The following is a 23,473-nucleotide window of genomic DNA, read 5'->3' as shown; positions in this document are numbered from 1 at the left end:
GTTCTGCAGTAGATTTTATTTTATTTAGGAAAGCGACATACAGTTCCAGGTATTTCAGGGTGCAGCAAAGTGTAAAGACAAAAACGAAAAACGCCTGGGGTCCACCTGGCTGCTTTCTGCCTTCGGGACACTGGATCACACTGTGACTGACCAGGTTTGCTTTGGCACCAGGAAGCTCAGAACCAAGTCTGCGGCCGCCTCTGCCACGGTGGCCACTTCAGCGGGTATCGGGATTAACGTTTTATGCCAGGTTTCATCTCTGTTGTTCGTTCATTCAATAAACGTGACACGAAGGGACACAAGAAACATCCCCTGCCCACAGGGGCTCGCAGTCTAACGGAGAGGCATAGAGCAGAGAGCCGGCACAACGCAGGGGGGCAAGTGTTAACAAAGGGACACGCTCAGTGTGCTGTGGGGACCGCGGCTCGGCCACCTGGCGGGGCTGTGGGGTGGCCTAGGGTAAGGAGACCTGAAGGATGAGGAGGTGTCCGCCGGGCGACGTGAAGACCTCCCGGCTTGAGTCTGACCCTTTTTCTAACACGCCCGTCCCAGTCCTTCATCTGACCCGTCTCCTCCTGTGAAATGCTCCATCCCGTGGTCTGTTCTAGTTACAAGTCACCTCTGCACAGGTGGTTCATTTCCTCGGCCGTCTCCCGAGGGCGGAGGCCGCGCAGGGAGCCCAGCCCGGAGACAGATGGCCATCAGGCCAATGGGCATGTCTCCCACACGTGGCCGAAGTGAGCAGGAGGCGGTGCTGGTGGTCAGTGATAGGGTCTAGGGCACACACAAGACACACAGAGTGCACACGGCCTAGCCCAGAGCACCCAGACTACTTGCCCATGCGGAAAGTCACGCCACAGAGTTCTCCCGACAGCACGACTGTTTGAAAGAAAGAAACAAGGGCTTTGCTGCAGACGAAAGCGAAAGCGAGCCCAGAACTGCGCGCCCCGCCGCGCGTGCGCGGAGCCGCGGGCCAGGCCGGTGCGGCCCGGCTCAGTCGAACGTGATGCGGAAGCCGCGCTCCTGCTCCTTGCGTCGCCCCTCGCACACCCTGCTCACCTCCTCCACCTTCCTCTGCAGCAGGGCCGAGTTCTGGTCGACCCACTGCAGCGAGTCCATGTGCGCGTTGAGGATCTTGCAGATCTGCTGCAGGGGGTCGCTGGTGTCGGCGGGGCCCCCGGACGTGTTCAGGTGCTCGATGATGTCCTTGAGGTCCTGCGCCATGCGCTTCAGCTGCGCGTCGATGTTCTCGGCCAGCTTGTAGGTCTTCTCGCGCTCCTCGTCGGCGTGCTGCAGGTGCACGGTCCCGCTCTGCTCCTTGACCGACTCCTCCAGCGGGCTGAGCAGGTCTTCCAGCTCCTTCTGCTGGGACAGGATGAAGTCCAGCTCCTGGTCCAGCCTCTTCTGGTCCAGCTTCACCTTCTCCACCTCGCGGTGCAGGGTGGTGATCTTCTCCCCGTTCTCGATGAGTGTGCGGTCCCAGGCGTTGACCTGCGTGGCCTGCTGGAGGAAGTGTCGCTCCTGGTCCTCCAGCTCCAGGCTCCACTTGTTGATCAGACTCTCCAGCTGGGCGTAGGTCATCGCAGGACTGGTGGACACCCCAGTGGCCACACTGGGGCCAGACGGAGCAGTCACGGCGGTGGGCGCAGTGCTGGACGCCCCGGCTGGAGCCAGGGGTTTCAGATTCAGAGCAAAGCTGCTGCTGGTCGTGGTGGGGGCGGCAGTGGACGTTGCTATGGATGAGGGAGGGGCTGCTCCAGGGGCCTTTAAGCTGAAGCCCAGCGCCCCGGCCCCCGGAGTCGCGGCTGTGGTGGCCGGGGCACCGAGAGTGAGCCCGGTGGTGCTGGACGAGGCCGGCGCGGTGGCGAGCGAGGCGAAGAGCGTGGGCCCAGCACTGGTGGTGGCGGCAGTGGGTGCAGGCGCAGCTGGCTGTGTGGCCCCTGCTCCAGTGGCTGCTGGCGTGGCCGAAGTGAAGGACAAGCCGGCAAGGGTCGTGGGCTGGGTGGAACTCCCCATGGAGCCGATGCTGAAGCTGGAGGTGCCCCCGGTCTGGGCCGCGCTGCCACCCGTGAACGAGAAGCCCCCGGGCGTGGTGGACGGGGCGGCAGAGGTGCTGGAGGAGCTGAACACGAAGCCGGCGGGTGCTGCGCCCTGGCTGGCGGTGACGGTGCTCGAGATGGCGTTGGTGAGGGCGCTGCTGCCGAGCCCGAAGCCGCTGGGCTGCGTGGCAGCTGGGGCGGCAGCAGCGTTGCTCAGGCTCAGCTTCGGGGTGCTGATCCCCAAGGAAAACCCGGGTCCTCCTGCAGCGGGCGTCGTGGCTCCAAAGCTGAACCCTGGGGTCTGAGTCGCTGGCACCTGGGTGGTGAGTGAGAACAGGCTGGTCGAAGGGGTGCTTGCGGCTGGTTGGGAGGGGGTCCCAAAGCTAAACCCGCCAGTGCCAGACGTCGAGAAAGAGAACCCGGCAGCGGGGGTGGCGGTTGCTGTCTTTGCAGTGCCAAACGTGAACCCGCCTGTGGGGGCCCCGGCGCCTCCAAAATTAAACCCGCTCATGGCTCCAGACTCCGGTGGCGGCAGCTACTCCGGCTCCCAATGCAAATCCGTCAGCGTCTGCAACCTTGGGGAGATGTTTAAAGCAGAGGAAGTGACATGATCAGATGGCAGTTTGAGAAAGGCAACTTCGGCGGCACGATGGAGCGCGGTGCGGAGGGCGACGGGGCTGGCGACTCTAACATGCGGCCACCCGCCTCCGCCTGCGGCACCCTCACAGGGCCTTGCTAAACTACAAGGAAGGGCACGTACGCGGCGCGCTAGGAGCTGGATGTGCTCGGACCGGCACGTGCATCCTGCACAATCGGGAGCCCTGCGGCCTTGGGGGAGGAGGCCAGGGTCCAGGCGCTTCCGGCGCAGGGGACTAGAATCACACAAAGTACCACCTTCAGGACCTGCCCCCCAGGTTTCTCTGCTGACTGCAAAAGGAAGTGGGGAGAGGATGCTGCCTTGAGCGCCCTTCTGGACCTCAGAGACAGGCCCCAGAAGCTGGCCTCCATGGCAGGACTCTGGGCCCCGGATGCCGCTGGGGCATCTCCCCACCCTCCCTGCAACTCGGGCGAGCAGGAGACCCAAGAGCTCAAGCAGAACACTCAGAGGTCCTGGCCACAGCGGCCGATTCAAAGAGACACAGAAATTGGAGTCGAAAGGAGGATTCCTCCTCAGGCGCTCCAGGGCAGGTGGCCTCCTTCATCTGCAGGCGCAGGGCACAAAGAACGTGCACCCCCACCCCACCCCAGCCACCTGCGGTGGGAGATAATGAGCTGCCACCAGAGAACAAGGGGGGCGAGGGGAAGCACCCAGAAGAAAGTCGCACTCCCAGCCCCACCCCATCTTCCCAGGAGCTCCGTGAGCCAGCACATCCCTGGTCCCTGTAATTTTTAACTAAAAAAGCCCCGAGCAGAGTCATCCGTTAGCTGGAAATCAAAGGTCACTGGATGAAGAAAGGGTCAGAGGATACAGGGACAGAGGCGTTTTTAGGAAAACAGTCACATGCTGAGAATCCACTGTGCAGTGGGCCTGGGAGACACGTGGGCTCCTGTCTGGAGACAGGGATTCTCTTCCCATGTCTGAGATGAAGAAACGGGCTCAGAGGCTGCGCCAATGCACCCAGCGTCACCCAGCTAGCAAGTGCGGAGCCAGGAGCTGACCCCAAGCCGCGGGCGTGCTCATCGGATGACAGGGTATCGCCCTGCACCCAATTAGAGAATCTAGTCGGTATCAGATTCGAGGGATGATCAGCATAATGCATCATGTCCGCTGATATGGCCTCTAACAATACACAAGAAATGCAGGAAATGATGATCACGGGACCGGAGCAGAATGCAAAGTTACCAGTGCAGTGTGAGCTCAGCTGTGGAAAACAGCTCTAGAGAGACAGGGCGGAAAGGAAACACCGCGAGCTGTGGACAGGCTTCTCTGAGCAGCGGGGGCGGCACGCGGACCCCCCTAATTTGCAGTAGTTTCCAAGTGCTGAGTCTGTGTAATGGAAAAACAACTGACAAGCCACGCCGAAGACACGATCCTCCCAAAGCCCCGTCCCAATCCCCAGAATTTCGGGATACGTGACCACGGGTGGCAAAGAATTCTCAGTTGTGATTAAAGTCAGGACCTTGAGAGGGGGAGATGGTCCTGGATTAGACGAGCCTTAAATGGCATTTTGAATGGCCTTATAAAACAGAGCAGGGGGCGCTGATCCAGGAAGGGAGACCACATGGCGATGGAGGCAGAGATCGGAGTGGCGCCCTTTGAACTGGTAGATGGAGGGGGCCGCCAGGCGAGCGATTCGGGCGGCTTGAAAAGCTGGAAAAAGCAAGGAAACAGATTCCCCTCCGAACCTGGAGCTGGGTCAGTGGGACTGTTCTGGACTTCTGCTCTACACCGTGAGAGGGTCGGTGTGCGCGGTTCTGAGCCTCCAGGTCCGTGACGGACTGAGACAGCAGCCGCAGGGATTAATATAGTTGGGATGCGAAAGCCGAAAGAAGTGACGTGTGGCCCCGAGACTCCCCAGAGCACCGTCCTCAGCCAGGGAACAGCCAATGTCGAGGCTCAGCTCCTTCATCAGCAAAGTCGGGGGGCAGCTGCCATGCTGCTGTGCGGCAGACCGCAGGGCATGAGTTGGGGGGCTCGCTCACACGGCTGCCACATGCTGGCACATGGTCACGTTTTCACTTTGGGGAGAGCCTCTGGAAGCTGGGGAGGCAGGAAGAGAGTGCACTGAAGGGGTGACTCCGCAGGAGGAGCTGTGATCGCCCAGCTGTGAAGTTCGCACGAAAAAGACCGGGGCTGTGGCTGACCCCGTTTGCTACAAATTCGCAGTTGGCTGCCACTGCTCGGTGGGTCCTCGGGCCGCAGAAGTGCCAGCTCCAACGTAGCGACGGGGCTTTCCGGGCAGCTGACTCCAGCCTTGTGCCATAGACCCTCTCCACAGCCAGACCCTCAGCTAAGTCCCCAAGCGTCCCACCAGACAGGATGCCAGCCCGGTTCACAGGTGGGGGAAGAGGCTCAGATCAGGGTGACCTGTCAACTCTCATCCCACAGTGGGCCCCGAACTCCCACTCCACCACCCGGGCCCACCTGGGCACAGTGGACGCCGCCTGCTTGGGGACACGGCCATTCTGGACCCGGCTGTACCCGATGCTGTCACGTGCTCACTTCTCACGTCCCGCAGCCAAGCAGCTCCCGGTTGCCAGGCACGAAGCTGGTCTCCACACGCAAACCATCGGGTGTGAACTCTGCTTCTGCCACCAGCTAGCTGAGGGCCCAGGGGCGAGGGGCTGCTGCGCCTCCCATGCCTCGGCTTCCTCATCTGTAGCGAGGGGGACCACCGCCCCACTGCGAGGAACACACAGGACACGGCCGAGGCCCGGTGCCTGCCTGGCTCACAGAGGCGTCCGCAGTCCCGTTTCCTCTCCCCTGTCCTGCAGGCCCAGCTTCATGTTTTGAAGTGTCCTCAGGGAACCCTCCCCGACCCCGAGTCAGAGGACGCCCACTGCAGCTACCCCTCCCTGACTTCCACTGCGCCCTCCGCCTTTCTCGCAGGCCCCTATTTTTGGGGTCTCCTCCTCCACACAGCCATAGGCTTCTGGAGAGATGACCCTCCACTGGTGGGTCTGCCCACGCCACTGGTGGGTCTGCCTGGTCTAAGCCAGCGGATCGCGACAGGCCGCCCATCAGCACCCCTAGGAGCGCTGGAAAGGTACGCTGACCACCGCCAGAGCAGTAAGGCTGTCTCCCTGGGGACGGCCCCTGGCCTTGGCATGTTCACAAAGCTCTTCTGGGGGCTTCTGAGGAAGGTCTCTTTGCTCTCCCCAGGCCTGCCCAGCGTCGGAGCCCTTCCTGCGTGACAGAACGCAGCTGTCACTACAGAGCCACCTCGGGCTGGGTTTGTTAACAGCCACCCACGTGTCTTAGTTCTCCGGACTTCAGCCCCAGAGAGCTTTTGCTAATAATAAGTCACAGCTAAAATTTTCCAAAGAGTATTTATAAAAAGTCCTTTGCTTTTTACACTCTTAAAAAACCACACGAAAAACTGTCCTCTGTGTGGCTCATCTGGTTTCATGGCGCACCATTTACTGAATGCCTCATCTGTTCCCAACTCCCAGATGCCAGCGATGTAACGGTGGCGAGCAGGTACTGGCCCAGCCCGTTCCGTGTACCTCAGGTGCATTACCGCTCATGGGCTCTGCAAGCGGGTTCATTTGGGGCAGGTCCGCTTTACAACCTAGGAGAGTGAGGCCCAGAGAGGTCACTAAGCATGGCCCTCGTCCTCAAGGCAGCCAGAGACACAGCAAATGTTGGCTTCGGTCCCAGGGTCCGGGGCAGGGATAGAGCTCGGTCACATGGAAGCAGGGGTGAGACCGTCACCCTGGCCCACATTCTGGGGAGCATGTGCCTAAGCTGAGTGTTGAAGGATGTGGGATCGGCCAGGAAACGGGGAGGCAGGGCCTGGTGAAGGCAGACGGAGGCTCACACAGGTGCTTCTGGGGGCGGCTGGAAGGAGCGTGTGCGCTAAGGGTTACTCACGGGGCTTGGGTCGCCCAAACCCTGCACACTGCACAGAGGACAGGCGCCTGCCTGCTTCTGAGATAACTGCTAAGCCCCAGGAGTGTCCTGAGCCATCAGCGTGGCATCTGTGGCTCTGTCCACTTCTCCCCTTGTGTCACGTCACTACGTCCACGCTCATGGCTCAGACTTTATTCCGAGGGAGCTGTGGAGGGATGTGAAGACTGTGGAGGGCTGACACGGCCAGATAAATGCACAGGGATGGAGGGGCGGAGGCTGGAGGCTGGCGGCTGGGAGGAGGCTGGGTAATGGCTCAGGCCGAGAGCTCAAGCCCTGAGCCAGGACTCTGGGGACAGAGGAGAGAACTCTGACTTGGAAAATGAGTAAATCTACACCAAAATGAAGTGACAGTTCCATAGGGTCTGTCCTGGTGAACGAGGCCAGTGACGACCAGGACCTCGGGACTTTTTCACAATTGTGGCCGAACACACACACATGCACACACCCACACACCCACACACACTACCAGGAGCTGACACAGGCTCTGCACTGCTACTGAAGGGGCCAGATTTCCTAGAACAGAAGCCAACAGTGCTCAGGGGAAGGCGAGAGGAACGGAATCCGGAGGAGCGGTACTTTCCTGGAAAAAGCGAAGGGCGCGCCTGGGCTGGGCGGTGGGAACAGATGGCCACAGCCGCGGTCAGCTGCGGGCCGCCCGCGGAGAACCCGAGGCTGGAGGGAGAGGCAGATGCCTCAGAGTAACTGGAGAAGCTCCTGGCAGAGCTGCGGGCCCTACGGCCGCCCACCTTCCCAGGGGAAGCCGCAGAAAGAGCCCCCTGGGATTCCGATTTGAGGACACGATCCACCCGCCGGCTGCGGTCCAGAGTTCTCGGCCGTCATCTCCAGCGTCACCCGCATCCACCCGCCTCACCTCTACCTTTTTCTTCTGCCGCTCTGACTCCTAAGTTCACCACATACTCGCCCCTACTCTGTGCAGTGACGACAACGTGGAGAGGACGAAGGCCCCGCCCCCTAGGTGGGGTCACAGAGTCACGAACTCTTTGCAGTACGACGTTCATACAAGGGTTTCCGAGCACCTGTGGTGTACAGGCACCGTTCGAGGCCCCGCTGGGAACGAGACCGAGGAGCACACAGTCCAGTAAGGGAGACAGGAAAACAAATGCCACAAAGAAGCCACGCGTCACGCTGGAAGAGGCTATGCGTGCGGGGGCGGGGCGCAGACAGAAGTCCTCAGCTGGATGACGGCAGCAGGGGGCCAGTGTGGCTGGGGGCAGGTGTCACTGTCACCAGAGCCCTGGGACTCTCCCTCCCTCCTTCCCTATCCCAGCCCCTTTCCTTAGAGATCAGGAACAGGGGTGTAAGGGAACGAACATGGACACGTCGGCCTTGGACCAAGAGGAAAGATTAAGGAGGATGGGGGTGAGTGTAATGGATGGAATCATGGCTCCCACACTTGTCCATGCCCTGATCTCAGACCCCGTGAATATGTGACCTCATGTGGCAAGAGGGACTCTGCTGATGTGACTGCAGCAAGGATCTTGAGACAGGGAGATTATCCTGGATTATCTGCGTGGGCCTTAAATGCGATCACGAGGATCCTGCTGTGGAACAGGGAGGCAGAAGGGGCGGGTCAGGGGGAGACTGGAGGGCCTGTCTGGAGAGATGCTGCGCTGCTGGCTTTGGAGGGAGAGAGGGGCCACGAGCCAAGGAGTGAGCGTGCCGCGAGAAGCTGGAACAGGCCAAGAACAGATCTCCCCGAGATTCCAGAAGGAACACAGCCCTGTGGATCCCTTTCAGACTTCTGACCTTGAGAACTCTACGAGAATAAGTGTGTGGTGTTTTAAGTCACTCAGTTTGTGATAACTTTTTACAACAGCGATAGGAAATTCAGGGGTGGGGAGAAAGGAAGAACGGGACAGAACCAAGTCTACAGACGGGAAGCACGTCCTGCAGTTGGGGCTGAGACGGGGCTGGTCTGGCCTGCCTCTGCATCGGGGCCGCGGGGAGAGGGGTGCTGCAGTCACTGGGCCCCAGCAGCTGGGGAGCTGGTGGGAAAAGAACAGCGCACTGTGATTCTGAAACTCTGGACATCCCCCCTCACCCTGCTGGGGTGACCTCATCAGGGGCGTGTAAGTGTGACACCCAGCAAATAAGAGGCCATCTGTGATGGAGGGACAGGTGGCCTGAGAGCACCAAGGAAGGCAAGTAACAGGGATGGTGTCGGCCCCTGGGGCAGGATCTCCGTTTTGTTCACAGCTGTACCCCAGCACCTAGCGCAGGGCCTGGCATGCGGCGGGCGCTCAGTAAGTAACTGACCAACTGATAAGCAGTGACAACTACCACCCGCCAAGCACTGCTTATGTGGCACTGGGCCAAGAGTGCTAAGCAGCAGCACAGTGAACCCTTCCTGGATGGGAAACAGGCTCAGAAAGGTGATGTGACTTCTCCAAGGTCACACATCAGCAAACACGATTCCCAAGATGGGAGTCCAGATCTTTCTGGGGCTAATGCCTGAAGTTCCGCCTGGGGTATGGGAGAAGGAGATGGCAGAATCCATTCTTAAACAGTTCACTGGGCAGACGGGTGGCAGAGGGAGTGACGTACACAGGCCAGCTTCTGCACCGCAGCCGACTGGGGGCACGTGGGGCTGCGGGTCGGATCACAGAGGCAGACCGCCGGGCTAGTCCACCTACTGAAGACAAAGTCGCAACACTACCTCCCTCCCTGATACCCCCGCTGCCCTTCGTCTGCCCGCCTCACGGCCTGAACGACGCTGCCCAGAGGCTCACCCACCGTGGCTGAGAGCGCCACCTCCTCCTTTGTAGCAGAAATGCTACGGCATTTAGGGAGCAGGGTGTCCGGCCAAAGGGCTCGATCTCCCAGGGCTCCTCCGCGGGGCTCGGGAATGTGACTCCAGGTCTGCTTGTCCACCAATGGGTGGGGGGTGGCCTGGGGCAGCGGCCTGCTGCTGCCCTTAGAAGTCCAGACTGGACTCCCGTGCGCTCCGAGGACAGGGCCTTTCCCCGTCCTTTTCTGTCAGTCACCTGGCAGGACGCAGCCTGACGGCCTGAGCCCCCGCTTCTCTCCACTCCCAGCCCTGGGGTCTTAGATTCCAGTTTCGTCCCCCAGGCCTCGGTCTCATCTGAAAATCGAGGGCTGGTCTGCTCTCGTCAGGCGCTCGTTAGCCAGTGCCTGGTGCAGCCTCCAGGCCCAGTCTTGGGGAGCGACTGGAGCAAGCGCTCCTGGCATTCAGCCCACAGCCACCTGGTGGCGCTGCTGACAACGCTGACTACCCAGGAAGAACAGAGCTGTCTCCATGGGAACTTTTCCCCAAGGAATCAGCGGTTTAAGACCTGGAGGAAGTGCGACCACGGACTCAGAGAGAGCAGAGGGGGCAGGCAGAGAGGATAAAAGGGGGAGAACGAGAGACCCAGGGGACCTTTGCCTTTGGCCACCATCCGCCCAGCCCAGGCTCAGAGGCCTGGCTGGCCCTCACCGTGTTAGTGCAGGGGCACCCGCCGCCCCTGCGCTGGTACCGTCCTGTCAAATTGAACCACCGCCCGCTCCCCCCAGGTCCATCGACTCTGCTTAAATACCATATCTCTTGAATCTGTTCGAAAACCCTCTAACCCAGGGGACCCCAACCCCTGGGCCATGCAGCAGGAGGTGAGTGGTGGGCAAGCGAGCGATGCTTCATCCATACTGACAGCCGCTCCCCAGCGCCAGCATCGCCACCTCAGCTCCTCAGGCATTAGATTCTCATAGGGGCTCTGGTCCCCGGTACCTAACAGGTCGAGGACCTCTGCTCTCACCCCCGGGAACCGATGGGCTCAGAGCCTGCCCTTCAAGAATGGGACTCAACTCAGAAACAATGGGCGGCTCGCTAACCGGATCTCAGCCAACCGGATCTCCGCCAACCGGTCCCGCTGCCCCAGGCCAAGGTAGGAGTGTGCTCTGATCTCTGTGCTGACAGACTCGCCCAGGCTGCTGTGGGGCGGATGGCGGGAGCCGGTGGTGGCCTGGGCTACCCTGACCAGCTCTGACACGACCACCCTGCCTGGGGGGCGTGACCAACCCCCGTGGCAGGGGCCCGCGAGAGGGGCAGAGCTGTTTTCCTACAGCGATTTGGCAGCACAGAACCCTCGGCGCTCACCTCTGTCTAAAGGCCACATCTCTGCCACAGTACAAAGAGTCCTGGACAGGGAGGGTGGGGTGGACACACCCACCTGGGACTCCTGGGACTCTTGGTCCCAACTGCTTCTGGCCCGCTCCTCCCGCCCCAGGACCAGCACACAGGAGGCCGCCTGACCTCCCGGGTATAACCAACATGCGTCAAGCGAGAGGGACCTGTGCAGAGACAGGCAGGAGGCGCGCGTCTGTCCGCTCTCTGGGGCGGAGGCCCCAGAACACCCCCTTGCCTGCCGTGCTGCTGTCTCTTCTCCAGGCACAGGCCTGGGAAGGGACCCCTCCCGGTGTACTGCATGTTTAGATGTCTACCGTGTGCCCACACATCACTACATGCTACAGACCAGGGAGGCTTCGGCACCCACGTTCCATTTCCCAGCCTACCTGATGACACAGCGGCGGCTATTCTAAAAATGAAAATTAAGTTCTTTTTGTGAATAGGTCGTTTGTTCACACGGTTTTACGTTCAAAAGCTCGAAAGCAAACGCTGTGGTCCCCATCTTCCTGTCCCCACGGCCCAGCGATCATCCCTGGAGATAAGCTGTTAGGGTTCCTGTGCCTCACCCCAGAGATTTCCGACGCAGTTAAAACAAACGCACAGTTCGCACACACCCGCACTGTGCGCCGAAAAGGCCACACGCCAAGCGCGCTGTCCTCTTTCACTTACTAGACCTCAGAAGTCGTTTTAAGCAGGCCCAGGGCCCTCCGACGGAGGTGGGGACGGGCTGGGGGAGGGGAGGCCACCTGGCAGGACCGCGGGCACCTCCGTGGCTCCTGGGTTCAGAGATTCGCAACCTTCTCTCCCCTTTCTCCCTTCCCTTGAACACACTTTCTCCCGCAAGAAGTCACATCATGCCTAATTAGCCACTGCATTCTCCTTCCCGCTCCCGAGGCCTGGGCTTGTGCCCGCGGGGGCTCAGGTGCTGGGACAAACAGCTTCTTTCCCCACGGGGAGAAGCAGCCAGGCGAGACGCGTGTGGCAAAGTCAGGAGACAGAGAGAAGGCTGGAGAACCACCCCTCCCATCCTGAAATCGCGGGACTGGCAGAGATCTCGGGGAGACTGGCGCTGGGCCCCCTACTTGTTTTTGCCGAGAACTGTTTGTTTCTCTGATATTCAAAGATTCCCCCCCTCTACTTAAATGCATTTTTAACATTTACATTTTAACGACACAATTAATACACCAGTCCTTTCTTGAAAATATTGTTTTGAACCTTACTGACAAAGCTAAGACACCCTCGATCACTGTCGCCCACCTGGGTCCCTCCGCCCGAGAGGAACCCGTGCTAGAGCCACTGTGTATCTTTTTCGCGTCTGTGTATTCGCAGCCAGAGGACACGTTCTCATTCCCGTGTTTTCCCTACTACACAAGGTATCACACTGCACCTGTCACCAACTTGTCCTTCTCTCAGAATGTTCTTCAATTCTGCGGGCTGCTGTCGGTCAGTCCCCAGGACTCCCTCCCACACTTTATCTACATCCCTACTGGTGGACGTTCAGGATGCTTCTGATTGCCCCTTATTATAAACAATATGTGCCTTGGGCTTGCGGATGGTGCTAAGGGGAATGGGCGTTTTTCCAGGACAGAGGTTTACCAAGGGATTACCGAGCTGCCCTCTGGCCTGCTTTTATTCTCACCGGCAGTGCCCGAGACAACCATCTCCCCACAACCAGCCAGCATCTGAGATCAGGAAAAATTATATCAGATCTGCCAATCTGATATGTCAATTGCATTTATTAAAAAATAATGAGGAAAACACTAACCATTCAGCAGCCACCTGTGCCAGCACGTGTTGAGTAATTCACAAATACACCTCGTTCAGTCAGTCAACGAACATCCGCTGGGTCTTAGGACAGGACAGGCCCTGTGCTGGGCAAATAAAGACAATCTGGCCTGGCCACCACACTCAAAATCCCTGTGTTATCTAACTGTGATCAAGAGAAAACTACTGAAAACAGGTGTTCAGACAAAAACTCGTACTCAACAGTTCACAGCAGCATTATTCACGATGGCCAAAAGGTGCGCTCACCCGCAACCATGCTTTGCTGCCGTCACCCTGCCCAGCCCCGCCCGCCTCAGGGCCTCTGCACCTGCTGCTCCCGCCCCCTGGACTGCTCTGCCCCCAGATGTCCCATGCGCACTCTGTCGCCTTCAGGTCTTTGTGATGCCAGCTACTCAGGGAGGGCTGCCCTGGCTAGCCTTATGACTTAGCACTATCTGAAATACAATAATCTCATTTATTGTCTGTCTCCCCAGGAGAATGTCAGCTCTACAAGGGGCAGGATTTTCGTCTGTAATTTCCACTGCTGGTTCCCAAGTGTCTGTAATAGTTGCAGACCATGGTGGGCACTCAGTAAATGCCTGTCAATGGAATAAACAAATCCAGGGGTTGCGTTGTGCCAGGTACTAACTACAATTCTACTCCTAGGCATCTCCTGAGAGAAATGAAAACATGTCCGCATGAAACCTGTACACACATATTCGTTAACGGTCAAAAAGTACGAATGACTCAAATGTCCATCAACTGACGAATGGGTAAAATGCAGTATACGATGGAATACTCTGCAGCCTTAAAAAAGAACAGAGTGTTGATCCTGCCGCGAAAGCAACGAACCCTGAAAACCAGACACAAAGGACCATCTATAATCCCATTCACGCCGAGTGTCTCGAAGAGGCAACTCCAGAGACAGAGAGCAGACTGGTGGTGGCCTAGGACTCGGGGGTGGGGAATGGGGCATGACCGCTAATAGGTATGGCGCTTCTTTTTGGGGTGATGAAACCGTTCTAAAATTAGATTGCGGTGATGGGTACACAACTCTGTGAATGTACTCAAAACCAATAACTGTACACTTTCCTAAACAGGTGTGGATGACACAGTATCTCAATAAAGCCATAAGCAAGCCCACCGAGCATGGGGCGCCGGGCGCGGGTTGAAGAACGGAAGTGGGCCACAGAGGCGGGCAGGGCTGGGCAGACGAGCTTCTGGAGACAGGCGCATGCTCTCCCTTGAGGATGAGTGATGGAGACGAGGGACTGAGGACTGGCTGAGGAGGCTGAAGCTGCAATGCTCCGGGCGGCTGCAAGGCCAGCAGAGGTCCCCGGGGAAAAGCAGGTGGGCACGGATATCACACCAAGGCATCAAGACCTGGAGAGGGGCTGAAGCACCAGGGCCGAGGGACTCTTAAGAGTGCAGTGTGTGCGTGTGCATGTGTGCACGCGTGTGCACAGACAGAACCACACACAGCTGTGCCCTCCCCAGCCTCTCTCCAGTAATCGACACCAGTGTCCCAGGGGAGAGGCAATGGTACCAGTGGGGGAAGGAGATAAAGATCCTAGCCAGGCTGTGGCAGAGACGGTTGCCACGGAGATGGTTTCTCTAGGAACCAGGTGAAAGCCACCAGAGGTGGGGACAGGGTGGCTGTGACTCTGAGAATCAGAAGCGAACACACGCCGACGTTTCAGGACTTCACGGGCCGGGCTCTGTTCGCAGTGCGTTCCCTGTGCTGGCTGATGACCTTGTGAGGCGGGAACCTCCAGCTCTCCCATCCGACAGACGAGCAAACTGAGGTCTAGAGAACCTAAGTAACCTGCCCAACGTCACGCAGGTGGTTAGGATTGACCCCGCCGTCTGACTCAGAGCTGAGCTGGGGCCTCAAAAGCCTCTCCAACGTGACATTTTCTCACATCCCCCACCACGTGCCACGGCCAGTACCCTCTTCCCATTCTCGGACGACATCCCCGGCCATCTCCGTCACCTTCCAGGCCAGTCTAGCTAGGTCTTGCTCCTGATGCGATTCAGTACTACCTCCCTCCCCCAGCTACAGGCTGGACTTCCGGTGGCTTGGAGTGAAGAGGGGGACATCAGCTGCTCTTTCCTGTCCCCCTCAGGAATCTGGTCCTTCTGTCAGTGGCAGTGGGCAGGAGGAGAAGGGCAAAGGGCTCTTGAACTAACCAGGCTGCGGCTCGGGGCCCTGCAGGCCGCTGACCCTCGATGTTCGCCATGGTGCGTCCCCACGCGCCTGTGCAGGGGACACCTGGGAGAACCCAAGGGACCGTGAGGTCTTCCCGCTGTGGTTCTCTGCCTGTCTCCCTCTCCTGCTCCCCTCGGCTCCCACTGATTGGCCATCCCAGTGGGTGCCAGCTGGGGTCAGGCCCTGCTACCTTCGTCTGTGCCCAAGTGAGCCCATGAGAACTGCGCATCCGTGGCCCACCACATGGCAGGGGCACAGGCTGTGTCCTGGCTGCCCCCTGACCCTGGGGCTCTCCGCCTCCCTTCCCCCATTGGATGAGCATGTCTGCCCTGCCAGCTCAGCCCTGTGTTCTCCCATTGGACATAAACAATTTCACAGAACACCATCATCAGCCATGGTCACTCTGACCGTGACAGACGAGACAAAAATGAGACCTCTGGAGTCATGTCTCCACACAGACGAAAAGACAAACACTGTCCAGAGCACAAAACTGACCAGCCCTCACCCTCCTGGCTCAGAGCGATGGCTGCTTCACTAAGCACAGCGCTAGCGCCTGTCGTCCCTCTGCCTCCAGAGAAGTAAGATACCTGGTCACGGCCTTGCCCCTGCTTCCGGCCAGCACCGACCCAGAGCAAGGCCGTTTCCCCGAGCCCTCCCAAAGTCACCTGCCCCAGCCCAGAGGGGCCCTGTGGGGGGCGGGGGGCGGCCTCCCTAGCGCCAACAAGCAAGAAACTCAAGTTGCTCAGCAACACGCGTTCCTAGTAGCCTCTGGCTGGGGGCTCCGCCGGCTGGTAAGAACAGGTGGGGTAATCAGACACCAGCTCCCCCTCAGCTGCACCTGGCGCACACCTGACCCGCAGGGACCATTTGCTGGAGTGCCCCTGCCCTGCCCCCCCTGAACGCTGCCCCCAGACTGTGGGTCTGGGCTGAGTCTGAGTAGACTCTGCTCCTTTTCAGTCTCCGTCAGTTCAGCAGAGAGGGACCGGGCCTGTGACTGGCTCAAGGCAGACAGTCCCCCTTGTTCCCTGCTGTGGGCAGGGAGGTTATAGGTCTGAGGTGGGGGGAGATCACTGAGCCAAAGGTCGGGGAAGGCCCGCAGCCTGAGCCTATCCACACTTGTGGCTTGTTGGGGTTCCTCTAAATTACTTGCCAACCTTTTAAAACTTGGATCTCACAGAAAAACCTGGGTTTCCCATTTCTGTGAAAGCGGAAGCTCTGCACCTGCAGGCTGGCACTACTGCCCAGTGGGATGGGCCGTGCTAGGCCCTTCCGCTGGTCTGGGGCTTCACCGGCCCGCCCCGCACACAGGGCCTGCGGTCTGTGGGCGCAGCTGGCTGAGCCAGGCTCACCCTCACCGCTGCCCCTGCAAGAGGGTTCTGCTATTGTGCCTACTTTACTGATGAGGCCACAATGGCACAAGGGGGCCCGGTATCTTGCTGGAGGTCAGAGTGGTGACATCTGAGCACCAAGACACCATGATGTCAGGTCCCTTCACTTGGCCCTGTCCTTTCCCTATGGCCAGTTCCTATGGGCACAGAAGGCAGGGCGCGCCCCAAGGCGGGTCCTACCCTTTATTTCCCAGATGAGGAAACTGAGGCTCTAAAAGGGGAAGGCGGCAGGCTGGATGATGGCTCCCCAAAGGCGCCCTAACCCTCACAACCTGAGTATGCAACCTCATGTGGAAAAGGCACTTTGCAGATGTGACTAAGGGTCCCGTGATGGAGACGTTATCCTGGATTACCTGGGCGCACCCTAATGTAGTCACAAGGGTCTTTACAAGAGGGAGAGCAAGAAGGTCAAAGGAAAGAGGAGACGGGGTGACGAAGCGGAGGCTGGAGTGACCGAGGAAGGGGCCGCGAGCCCAGGACAACAGACGGCCTCCAGCAGCGGGAAAAGGCCAGGAAACGGATTCTCCCCTGGCGCCTCCAGAAGGGACGCAGCCCTGGTCTCCAGAACTGAGAGAGAATGAATGTGTTGTTTTAAGCCACTAAATCTGTGGCGCTGTTACAGCAGCGAGTGCAGACACCACAACGGAAGGTGACCGTCGAGGGAGCTGGTGCCCGGTGCGGGGCCGACGAGGCTCTCAGAGCCGTGGCTGCTTCTGGAGAGGGAGACGCAGGCGAGCGAGGGGAGGGAAGGTGCTCAGGAGGACTCTGAGCCGTCGGCCACGTGGCCGACCTGTGCCCTGCGCTGCCCTTTCCCGAGCTGAAACAGCCTTGGCCTTCCTGCCCTTGTTTGCCAGGACGCCCACCTACAACCCCCTCCCCCCATGGCCTGCGTGACCCGGGTACCTGCCCACGCACTGCTGCGGGATCACAGCACTGAATTCCCCGCCTCTGTGCACGAGCAACTGATCCAGAAGTGGACTGAGGCCCGCTGAGGCAGCGGCGCAGGGCTGGAGGCTGAGGGGACGATTCTGGGAACGAGGAGGGTCCCAACCTTGCCTTCTACGTGCTCGGGGAAACAGGTGTGTCCATGCACACCTGTCTGCGGTGGCCGCGAAAGCAGAGCAGAGTGCGGTGAGGACAGGAAGAGAAACGAACGCGCAGATGTGCCGGAGCCAGTGAACGCGGGGCTTCACCTGCAGCGTTTCCCGCAGCCCCCCAGCACCCCACGCCTCAGGGAGAAACAGCTAACGCTCACGAGCGGGCAGGCCCATTCTGGCGACATCACGTCAATTTCCCGACCTTACCCTCATGCCCACCCTATGATGTGGGTCCTTCTATTCCCGTCTTATGCACAAGGGAACTGAGTCACAGGGAGACCATGCCACTTGTCAGGGGTCAGGTGGACTCGCTCCAGAGCCACTGTTCTGTCCCACCCTGTGGAAGGCAGCCGAGGCCCAGGTGGAGCCAAGACTTTGCCTGGATCCGCAGCCAGGACTAAGTGCTGTGGTCTTGGAGCCTGGGCCCATCTGATGCAAACTCGGTGCCTCTTCCATCATGCCGGACTGTCACCTTAACTGGGACACCAGTGAGGGGTTGCTCAAGAGTAAAGGTGAGGAGGCCCTCTTCCGGGGCAGAGGGGGTGGGAGAGGCAAGTCAGAATCAATAGAATTTGGCAACTGAGCAGCAGCAAACCTGAGGCGAAGGTCCAGGCTTGGTGGCCTCCCTGCAGGCCATGCCCGGGGCTGGGGGTCCAACCTGAGGGAAGCAGACAGTCTCCCCGGGCCTGCAGGGCCTCAGGAGCTGTGCAGTGTTGTAGAGACTGACTCCAACCGGCAGTGCGATCGTACAAATGCCTTTCACCTCTGGGGGCCTCAGTCTTGCCCCCTGTAAGACAAGTGGGTTAGCCTTGATGACCCGAGGCCACTTCCCAGTGGCGAGCCTCAGAGCCTCAGGGTCTGCACAGGTGGCTGCTCACCCTCCCCCTCCGCCACCGCCCTTGCCGTGCTGGGGCCTCTCCCGGATCCAGAGCTCCGCTAACCAGGAAACTGTTGCCAGGTGTGCCGGGGCCCCCAGAGAGTCCCTCCACTACCCCTTCCCATCCCAGAGCCAGGGTGATGCAACCTGCCTGCAACCGCCACCTCACTCCCCAAGCCTGGTCTCTCCGCAATGAAAAAGAGTCCCCGGCAGCCCCACCCATGCTCCCAGCTCCAGCTCAAGAGCTGGAAGGGCTGAGGCATCTGGACCCCGGACGCTCTGTGAAGCTGGGGGGAGTTGACGCATTTCAGTCCTGAGGGGGACGCAGTTTTGGGTCAGGGGTGGGCATGAGAGAGGGCTCAGGGGACAAACACCTGCGCTCACAGGCAGCCACTGATGAGCCACTGCCGAGCCACTGCCCATACATCAGAATATGCCGAGAAGGGCTGAGAGCCAAGTGTGAGAACTGGCACCCACTCAGCAGGACTGAGTGGAGCTGCTTGGGTGGAACGGCGGGCACCACAGCTGAACTGGGTGGCATCCAAAATCTAGAGGGAGAAAGGCACAAGTGGCTGGGACAGGGGTACCGGGATCCCTGCCCCTGCGCCTGCGCCTACTCGGTCAGCATGCACCTCACCCAGCCAGCAACATGATTCCCATACTGAGCGAGTTCATTTCTGGTCATTAAAAAATATCCCACCTAACCATGCTCTCGAAAACTCATAATCCCAGTCTACGAGACAAAACCAGACTGAGGGACAGTCCACAGAACACCCAACTAGCACTCTGCACAACGGTCAAGGTCACAAAGGACAACACAAGTCAGAGAAACAGCAGCAGACCAGGGGATGCTAAAGAGACGCCATGACTCAGTGTCATATGGGTCCTGGAGAGGATCCTGGAACGGAAAAGGGCATTAGGGAATAACCGGTCAAATCAGAATAAAGTCGAAGTTTGATTAATAGAAGTGTACAGATGGCTCCTTAGCTTAGCAAATGTACCACAGTAAGGTAAGGTGACGACGAGGAGGGAAATCAGGTGAGGGGTATATGGAAACTCTCCACTACCTTTCCTGCTACTTTTCTTTAAATAAAAAATTATTCCAATAAAAAGTTTATTAAAAATATGCTCTACCTAGTCCCAGTGCATAACCTGGACCTTCTCATAAAAAGGCCCTGCGGGGTGACTGTGCCCTCCTCACTGCCAAGCACTCTGTCCAACAGTCTACCCTAATCCTTCTTGCTACTGCTCAAGTCGCTACACTGACACGTGGAAGGTGGGTCCTTAAGTTTCACTTAAAAGGTGGCCGACCCATCACAGTTTTAAAGCACTAACTGCTTAGCAATGGAGATAAAACATCCATCTCAATAATAACAATAACAAACCCTTATGTAAACACTACCGCATGCCAGGCACTAGGCTAAGTGCTTGACCTGGATTAACTCATTTAATCCTCGTGACAGCCCCCAAACACAGGTACTATCAATGGCCTCTTATTTCTAAGGGAGATCGCAGTTTACACAGCTAGTAAGTGGGGTGCAGTCTGAATCCAAACTCCCTGGCTCCAGAATCTATGCTAACCACTACTCTATGCTGCCTGGGTAATAACGTAGCCTGTAGAGACTCAAGGAAATACAGGGCGAGCGCTCAAATACCGACAGAGTGCACAGTGAGTGAGTGGTCTAAGGCAAAGCAGTTTGATCACTTGAACTCCGAGGGAAACGTCCTGATGGGAACGGACGCAAGGTGGGGAAGGTTTCACCAGCTGCTGGAGGGCCCAGCGCACACGAGGAGATGGCCTCTCTTTCAGTAAATCAAAGTGTAGTCCCCCATTTTTGGCAGGGCTGGGAAACTGATCCTGTGGCGGGCTGGGCAGTGGGGGGAGGCATATCAGTAAGTCAGGGCAGAAGCAGAGGCAGGGTAGGCAGGGGATGGAGGACAGGCTGGAGTGGGGGCGACGATGTCCGATTCCCTGCACCAGGGTGGGGCTGGGAATACCTGGAATGGGGGAGGGTGAGGATGGCTGGAAATTGACACCTTGCAAGGATGGAGTCCCAAGAATGACCTACTACTGGATGGTCGTGTCTGGGGCTCCTGCGGGTGGTGGAGGGATGAGACTGAGCCCCACGGTTCCTATTAATAATGAGATACACCGAGCATACGTGCATGAGCCGGGCTCTGTGCTTCGGGCTTCCCGGGCGTCATCGACTCATCTGACTCTCACAAACGATCCCATCAGGCAGGGTTGACTTCCCTATCTCAGGCCAGAGGACTTGAGTCATTTGCCCAAGGCCACCGAGGCGGGTCTGTGGTGTGAACGGAGCGCTGACTGTGACTCACGCGGGGCTCTCACCCGCAAACAGCGTGTTTGGGGTGAGGCGGCAGCTGGGGAATGCAGAAGAGGAGCGTGTGGCCGGCCGGAAATCAGTGAAGCAGTGTGGGGAAAGGAACGAGAAACGCACCAGTGGGGAAAGGAGGGGGAGGGGGCCGAACCCTCAGAATCAGAACCAGGGAAGCGGGCCTGGATCAGGGAGGGGAGAAAAGCAGGCCCGAGGATGTAGGGGACAGCGGGCCGGCCCCGGCATCAGGACCAGAGGGATGGCCCCCCGAGCCGCAGGGGAGGGCGAGCCACGCTCCCGGGGTCGGAGGAGGCGGCCGGATCCCCGGGAGGAGGGCGGCGGGCCTGCCTCCCGCGGGGGGCCGCGCGGAGGCGGGGCGCGGAAGGATCCGGGCGGGCAGTGCTGCGCCAGCCCCGGTATATCTGTCCCCAGTCCCCGGGGCCGCCTCATTCCCCATCCTCAGAACACGCCGTCTCCTCACGCCGCCGCGACACGGCCTGCGCCCGCGTAGCCCCGGCCATGGCGCTGTAGCCGCGACCCCTCCGTGCCCCCGGCCCGTCTCCGCGCTCACCGCGCCTGCGCTCTCCGCTCCTGCCTTCTTTCTTCAGCCGAGGCCGCCGCCGCCTCTCCTTTCCGCAGCCATGGAGTGAGTAACCGCTCGCCCCTCCCTCGCCAACCGCCTTTCCCGCCCTTTCGAAGCTCGCGGCCCTCACGGCCAGGCCTGGGGGGAGGGGGAACGCGAGAGCGAGGGATCACGGTCGCGCAGGCGCAGAAGAGCGGCGCGGGCGCCCGGCCGAGCATGCGCACTCGGCCCCCCGGGGAGGGGGAGGTGCCTTCTTCCGGAAAGTGTTGGCGTTTAAAAATGGCCCGGGTACGGCTGGGTCTGTGCACTGGCCCCCAGCGAGGGTGTGTTTTTCTTTTTTTTTTTTTTTTTCCTCTTCTGGAACGATTCTGTCTGCGCGCGGTTGGTCACGCGCATTACTCCACCAGAGTCCGTATTAATGCGCAAAGAGTGGGGAGTGAGCAGCTGCACATGCGCACTGACCCTCAGGAGGGTGGAGGCGTGGACAGTGGGAACCGTTCTACAGACGGAGCATGCGCTTTGGCTCTCTGCGAGCCAAAAGCTGGAAGGGGAGCGGGGCGTGGGCCGCTGTTCTCCGCCGGCCCCTTTCCGCCGTCCCTGCTTCGTACCGCTCAGGCTCGCGGCACAACGTCCCTCCCTTTCATTCAGGCATCTGCTGGGGCGGGTGCTGGTTTAGATTGACAGGGTAGAAGGCAGGGCTTACAGACCACCCGTTAAAAAAGAGGGTGGAGCTAGGGTCCCAGCCACGGCGAACTCTCGGGCTTGGGAGAGTCTATTATGCGAGGGGGCGGGGCTAAGCGATGACGGGTTTCTATTGGAGAAAGAGACGTTGCCTCTAGGGAATCTTCGAGAAGGGTGGAGCTAAGCTAGACTGGGGCGGGACTTGGAGGGACAGCGGTGATCGCTGCAAAGTTAGGGAAAAGTGGGATTTGAATGGATAACATTGATGGAGGGGTGGGGCAGGGGGAATTCCCCTGGGAACTGAAGGGCCTAAAGGAAATAGTTTCGAGCAAGGGATGTGGCTGGAAGAAAATCGAGTCTTCTTACAAAGGAATATTATGGGGGGGGGGGGAGGGGCTTAAGGAAATTCCCCTGGGAAACCATTAAGTTTCTCTGTGGGAGAGATTGGGTCTTGGGAATTTTGAAGAAAAGCAAATCGGGCCTGAAGAGAATTCTCTTGGGAGTGGATGAGGCGCAGAGATTTGGGGAAAGAAAGGGCAGATTTAGAATTCTGAGGGATGGAGGCATAGTCCCAAACCCAGTTGGAAGCGTGAGGCAGAACCCCGGAAACGCGGGGGCGTGGCTTGGTTTCCCGGTGACTTTGGCAGTGAGCCAGGCTGGCCTGTGACCCCACCCACTTTTGTCTCACATGTAGGTCCTCAACTTTCTCCTTGGTGCCTGTCTTCGCCCAGCTGAGCAACCTCCAGAGCCGCCTCCCAGCTGTTGGTGCAGCCTCCTTCATTGCCATCCGTGCCCAGCGCCTGTGCTGCAGCCATGTCACTCCTGGCGACCCTGGGGCTGGAGCTGGACAGGGCCCTGCTCCCAGCTAGCGGGCTGGGCTGGCTCGTAGACTATGGGAAACTCCCCCTGGCCCCTGCCCCCTTGGCTCCCTATGAGGTCCTTGGGGGAGCCCTGGAGGGCGGGCTTCCAGGGGGGGGAGAGCCCCTGGCAGGTAAGGGCAGGTGGAGAATGGAGGTGGGGTGAGCTGGGACATGGGGTGCAGGATTCAAGGAGGAGGAAGAATTTATTCAGTTATTCCCCTGATAATTATAATATGCCAGGCATACTCTAGTGAAGAGACAGAGGAGACAAATGATGAGTGTGAGATATTGGAATATTTGGGAAGCACTTAGTAGCTGAACTAAAAAATGACATCAGGAGTCTACGGCCATGCCACCCTGAACAAGCCCAATCCCATCTGATCTTGGAAGCTAAGCAGGGTTGGGCCTGGTTAATACTCGGATGGGAGACCACTTAGAAAGACCAGGTGCTGTAGGCATAAAAAATAAAAAAATAAGTAAATAATTATTAAAAAGCAATAATAAATAGTTCAGGTAAACTATCTCCTAACTACAGTTCTGAATTCCCCATTAATCAGACTGAAGAAGTAAGAGATCCACAGACCGCCAAAGGCAATAAAATTTAACATGCACGCATACCTCAGGTCTGAGGTGTGCTATGTCATCCCTAACACAGCTCCAGGGGGCTAGAACGTACCACAGGAATTCTAAATAAAAGAGAAGTCAGGCAATAAGACCACCAACCAACATGCTGGGGGAAAGTGCATAAGTTAAAAGAAAATCATCCAGCCAGCAATACTTTATTGGGGCCGGGAAGCCGAGAAGGAAGCTTCCCCAAGCAAAGGCAGATCATCTTGTTTTCCTTTATGTTAAACAGAGCAATCTATGCAGCCAAGATAAGAATCTTCACCAGAGAACTAGACAGGGATGAATGTGTGAC

General features: G+C 58.7%; 3 protein-coding genes and 1 non-coding gene across 8 annotated transcripts in view; 2 read left to right on the top strand and 2 right to left on the bottom strand.

Moving 5' to 3' along the window:
* IL4I1 (interleukin 4 induced 1) overlaps positions 1-21,103 on the bottom strand; it is a 31,171-nt gene extending 10,068 nt beyond the window's left edge. For 3 of the 5 annotated variants that reach the window (XM_025048209.1, XM_025048207.1, XM_015591938.2), the window contains exon 1: positions 12,522-12,600. The gene's annotated coding sequence lies outside the window, so the exon portion shown is untranslated. Of the gene's footprint in view, positions 1-12,521; positions 12,601-21,001 lie in introns of those variants that run through there. The other 2 variants (XM_025048214.1, XM_025048208.1) reach the window with 2 other exon arrangements.
* Positions 1-21,137, bottom strand: NUP62 (nucleoporin 62). Its single transcript, XM_006905009.3, has 2 exons — positions 21,002-21,137; positions 1-2,614 (listed from the first exon to the last, which is right to left on the bottom strand). Exon 2 carries the CDS (start codon positions 2,548-2,550, stop codon positions 994-996), a length of 1,557 nt encoding a protein of 518 aa, XP_006905071.1. The 5' UTR covers positions 2,551-2,614; positions 21,002-21,137; the 3' UTR covers positions 1-993.
* ATF5 (activating transcription factor 5) overlaps positions 20,941-23,473 on the top strand; it is a 4,776-nt gene continuing 2,243 nt past the window's right edge. Inside the window, exons 1-2 of the mRNA XM_006905110.3 lie at positions 20,941-21,076; positions 22,389-22,708. Coding sequence (XP_006905172.1) covers positions 22,508-22,708 — 201 coding nt within the window. The 5' untranslated portion in view covers positions 20,941-21,076; positions 22,389-22,507. The remainder of the gene's footprint in view (positions 21,077-22,388; positions 22,709-23,473) is intronic.
* On the top strand, positions 22,894-23,012 carry LOC112482305. The gene has a single exon (XR_003047245.1). It is a non-coding gene; the product is annotated as a 5S ribosomal RNA (ribosomal RNA).

Source organism: Pteropus alecto, unplaced genomic scaffold (genome assembly GCF_000325575.1).
Source record: "Pteropus alecto unplaced genomic scaffold, ASM32557v1 scaffold41, whole genome shotgun sequence".
NCBI classification, from domain to species: domain Eukaryota; kingdom Metazoa; phylum Chordata; class Mammalia; order Chiroptera; family Pteropodidae; genus Pteropus; species Pteropus alecto.
Note: the sequence above shows the minus strand (reverse complement) of the source record. Positions and strands in the feature narration are given on the sequence as shown.

Coding starts and splice junctions, on each gene's coding strand:
- NUP62 (XM_006905009.3), bottom strand. CDS start 2,550: ATGAGCGGGTTTAATTTTGGAGGCGCCGGGGCCCCCACAGGCGGGTTC.